The sequence below is a fragment of the Lycium ferocissimum genome, chromosome 2 (assembly GCF_029784015.1).
Source record: "Lycium ferocissimum isolate CSIRO_LF1 chromosome 2, AGI_CSIRO_Lferr_CH_V1, whole genome shotgun sequence".
Lineage (NCBI taxonomy): Eukaryota > Viridiplantae > Streptophyta > Magnoliopsida > Solanales > Solanaceae > Lycium > Lycium ferocissimum.
Window position 1 is genome coordinate 51,876,604 of NC_081343.1, and position 4,478 is coordinate 51,881,081.

Here is a 4,478-nt window from a genome sequence, read left to right on the forward strand (position 1 = left end):
CTACTTTGCTTGCGTTAGTGGAACTCAAAAAGAAACAATTAATATTAGGATTATTGCATCTGCTGGTTTTTGTTTTCTTGTTCTTTTTCACTAGTTGGGTAAGCTCTACTCCTTTTTTTGCCAGCTTTCTCGTTTCCTGAATTTGTAAGAACGGATCAAGGGAATGGATAATTAAACCACATTAACTAGGATATTTTATATATACTTGTTCACTATTATATCATATGTTTCACCCTATTTTCTATTGCAAAACCAGAATTCTTTAACAAGTTAATGACTACCGGCATGTAAGGCTTAAGCAAAGGTTTTGACACATGGTGCCATGTTGGTTTAATAAGATCTGACTATAAGATTTTTTATTGACATTCACTTTAATCGCAGTTGCAATAAATGTATCATCCAAAATATATTAACTGACTATAATACGTTATCATCCACTTAAAATTTGGAACTTGAATGATACATACATGAATTTAAATTTACTGATTCCTAGCTCAATTATCCTATAATCATAAAAAGAATAGAATGAACTATTAAAATCTAGCTCTGTTTCCCCCTATGACATAATACCATCTTAAATGGTTGATACATAGTAATAAATTGAGTAAAAACCTAGCTCTTGCGGGAGGTAAAGGTAGTTATTTTATTATGACTAATAAGGCTTACTATAATTTAATGAAATTAATGAGAGTATCTCACACAATACATGTTGGTTGGATTCTCACTATCCTCGTTCTTCTTTTCATTTTCTTGGTTTTCCATGTAAAAAGTGGAACTAGGATTTAAAGTTTATATGAGTTTAGAATTTGCCAACAAATTTATAGCTTGTTTTAGTTATCGAGTTCACAAGTAAATATTTATTCATGATTAATAATTTTTTCAATATAACTATAAGGTTTAAGAAAAAATTACCGGTTCATTTGAATCTGTAGCTAATATTGCAGCTTCGCCCCTGCCATGTAGTAGAAATATAAAAGAAAACAAGAGAGAAAAAAGGTGGAGGTGATTAGCAAATTTCCCAAGACGAACAAATGGCGTATGTCTTCCTTCTTACTTAGGGTGTGTTCGGTATGAAGGAAAACATTTTCCCGAAAATGTTTTCAATTTTTTCATGTTCGTTTGGTAAAAAATTTTGAATTTTTTTTTTAGGATAACAAGTTCCTTAAAAATGAGGAAAATGACTTCCCTAATCAAAGTAGGGAAACCAAATCCACAATTGACATTTCACCAACCACCCTACTACCACCAAACCTCCCCACAACTCCCATGCGGTATGGGGTGGTGGGGTTGGTGGGGCATGGTTAGTATTTTCCGAAAAATGTTTTCTACCAACCAATCGAACATGAAAAAATAAGTAAGAAATTCACTTATTTTCTACTATCCAACCGAACATGAAAAAATCGAAGAACACATTTTCCGTGGAAAACATTTTCCTCAATGCTGAACACACCCTTAAAGTAAAAAAAGAGACGTCGGAAGAAATTTAGCCGTTGGAAATGAAACGGCCAGTGATGCTAATTACAATGAGAATGAGACAGAACTCTCCCAATTGGACAAGTTTTTATTTTACTATACTACAAAACCTACACTGAAATCTAAGAAAAGTTCAAAATATTAAAAGCGAAAACCAAATTGCTTTGGTATCTTATGGCGCACGACGCGCAATTTCCTAATGAATTAAAAAGAGTTAAAAAAAAATACTTTTTGTTAAATAAAGACAAATTTAGAGAGGCGACACATGTTCAAACGATCTCAGCCTGTGGTTCCACACCATGTTGTCAAGCTATGTCGCCGGCGTTCCTCGTCTCTCTCCATCATTCCATGGCCAAACACCCTTGAACATTCCGGCAACTCTCCGAGATCGGCGAAAAGGGAATCATCTTCCTCTCGCATTGTCAACGTCGATGCCGTGTCAATATCAGTAACTTCGACTTCAGTCAAAATTGGACTTTCTAGCATGGTAGTAGACGTACACTCAATTAAATCCGAAAACCATCCAAATTCATTGCTACTAATTAGGGATGATTCACCGAGATTGGCAAACTTTTCGTCTGAATCATTGGGCTCCGATGGGTTGGCGAATTCGCTCGTGGATTTTTCTTGCTCTAATTCTGAAACCGCAATATCAGAAGCTGCTATTATTGTTGTTGTTGTTGTTGCTGGTGATGCTGTTAATGATGCTATTGTTTTCATCTTCGTCTTTGCATTATTATTGGTACACGTTGGAGTGGTAGTTGTACGATGGTTGTGTTGATTATTTCTAGAAGCCGGCCAAGGATGGTTATGTTCACAAGAATACGTCACTACCAACATGTTAGGGTCCGCACGGCTCCTTTCTACTTGTTTTCTTGCTGGACATCCCTTTGAACTACTACATCTATAATATCCCCTGCAATTATTACAAACACATAAAATTCAATCAATTTCACATTTCCAATAATTAAACGCTAAATTTTATCGATTTTCATACAATTCAGTCCTAAAAGTTTATCGGAAATATATTAAAATTGAATAAACTAACCTGGGATAGGGAGAACCTTTGATGGGCTTTTGTCCATATTTTCTCCATGCCCAAGAATCAAATGGTGGCATGCTTATTTCACCTTTCATCTTTGATCCTTCAACTTCTTTAATTGGCACTGACACCACTCTCTTTTCTATGGATCTTCTGCTGCAAATTTAAGGAAAATATGTTATAAATAAGCACCATATTATTTCTCATGCAAGCACATAAATAAAGTATCAAAACCAAAAAATCTCTTAAATAATTTGCACCAAAAAAAGTGAATAACTCCATCAAGATGTATCCTACACTCATGTAAAAAAAGAAAGAGGACATATATGAGACTGACCTTCTTTTAGGGGACGAAGTAGAAGTTATCAACTTGCTATCATTGAACATGCCGGAACGTGGCGAATCGGAGCTGTTTTCCGGTGAATTCTCGGAATCTTCATGCTCCGAAACAAAAAAGTTATTGAATCTTCCATCCATAGCTTATATCAAGTACTTTTTCTTTGTCCTTTTTGGTCCTAATAAAATTTGTACTAATATAAATACAGAAGTTGTTAATGATATATGGAAGATAAGATAGTACTTAAAGGAAGCTTACGAATGGAGAGAGAGAGAAAGAGAAAGAAATTTTATGGGAAGAAGAAAATGGAGGAATACTATAAAAAGGATGTGAAAAGGTGACAGATGGGGAGAGGTATTTGTTTATGGAGGACGTGCAAGCAAATGTGAAACTAATCCAAATGCCAATTAAGATATTACAATTTGAAAACGACCTTAACGTTTATTTTAATAGTTATTCTAATCCTATTTATTTATTTATGGGCGCCACCATTTTTGGACTATATGGCTAATCTAGACGTCTAAATTTCCATAACCTAGTCCTCATCCTACCATGTTTTTTATTTTTCTTTTCATTTTTTTCAAAATTATAATGACCAGTACTCTTAGCTTGTTGATTAAGCATGGACACCAAGAGAATAATTAAAAGGAGATTTAAGCTATACATCCTGACAATGTAACAAACTTTTATACTATTAATGTAAATTAACATGTTATTACAACTTGTTTATCATATATTAGAGGTCACCAAACTTTTGTTCTATTAATGTAAATTAACATGTTATTACAACTTATTTATCATATATTAGAGTTTCATGCAATTTCCTTGTAAGTGATTTGAATGTGTGATATTTTTACACAATCAATATATAAAACTTAAATCGAAAGAACAACCGTTCTTGATTTTAGACAAAAAGGGGGAAAGCAAAGGGAAAAAAAGAAGAAGAAGAAGTCAATTTTGAGGTTTAGAAATAAAAATAATTGCACCAATGTAGATGCGCCTATCACTTTGCAATCGAGATCTAGTAGGCGTTTGGACATGCGATTTGAAATCATGGTTTGAAACTATGAGATGAAATCAGCGTTTGGATATGCATTTCATCTCATGGTTTCAAACCATGGTTTGAAATCCCAAATTATCCAAAAAGGCATGATTTGGGGTTTCAAACCATGATTTCAAAATTTTTAAATATAAAACTTGACTCATAAGTTTATATTTTGTAATAAAAAAAAATAAAAAAATAAGACACATAAGTTGGTAGATATTTTTAACAATTACTCCCACCAACCATTTACCAACCTTTATTTATGTTTACCATGTGGGAGGATTATATTAAAGAGTAGTTACATTACTATTCATGTTAAATTTTCCTTTTTATTGAAATAAAGTTTGATCAATTGATGTTGTATTTTTTAAAAAGGCCTTCTAGTAGCGTATTGATTTTGTATAAACTATGACTTACTCATTTGGTAAGATTGTATAAGAATTGAGAATATTTTGATAGTTTTCACAACTTTTGGAGTTTTTATGTCTATAAGAAAAAATACAGCTTAAGAAATCCAAATTACATGTTCAAACATGATTTCAAATCATGGTATCAAACCATGTCCAAACAGCTCCCTAGTC

At 33.0% G+C, this 4,478-nt stretch overlaps 1 protein-coding gene across 2 annotated transcripts; it reads right to left on the reverse strand.

The window, feature by feature from the left end:
• Positions 1–1,475: 1,475 nt before the first annotated feature.
• LOC132043773 (probable WRKY transcription factor 65) lies at positions 1,476–3,212 on the reverse strand. 2 transcript variants are annotated; one of them, XM_059434254.1, is made up of 3 exons: positions 2,853–3,212; positions 2,522–2,668; positions 1,476–2,389 (listed from the first exon to the last, which is right to left on the reverse strand). In XM_059434254.1, the coding sequence occupies exons 1-3, from the start codon at positions 2,990–2,992 to the stop codon at positions 1,753–1,755; spliced, it is 924 nt and encodes a 307-aa protein (XP_059290237.1). In that variant the 5' UTR covers positions 2,993–3,212; the 3' UTR covers positions 1,476–1,752. The 2 variants fall into 2 exon arrangements, with proteins under 2 accessions (XP_059290237.1, XP_059290231.1); XM_059434248.1 differs by having other exon boundaries at positions 2,522–2,671; positions 2,853–3,208.
• Positions 3,213–4,478: the final 1,266 nt, after the last annotated feature.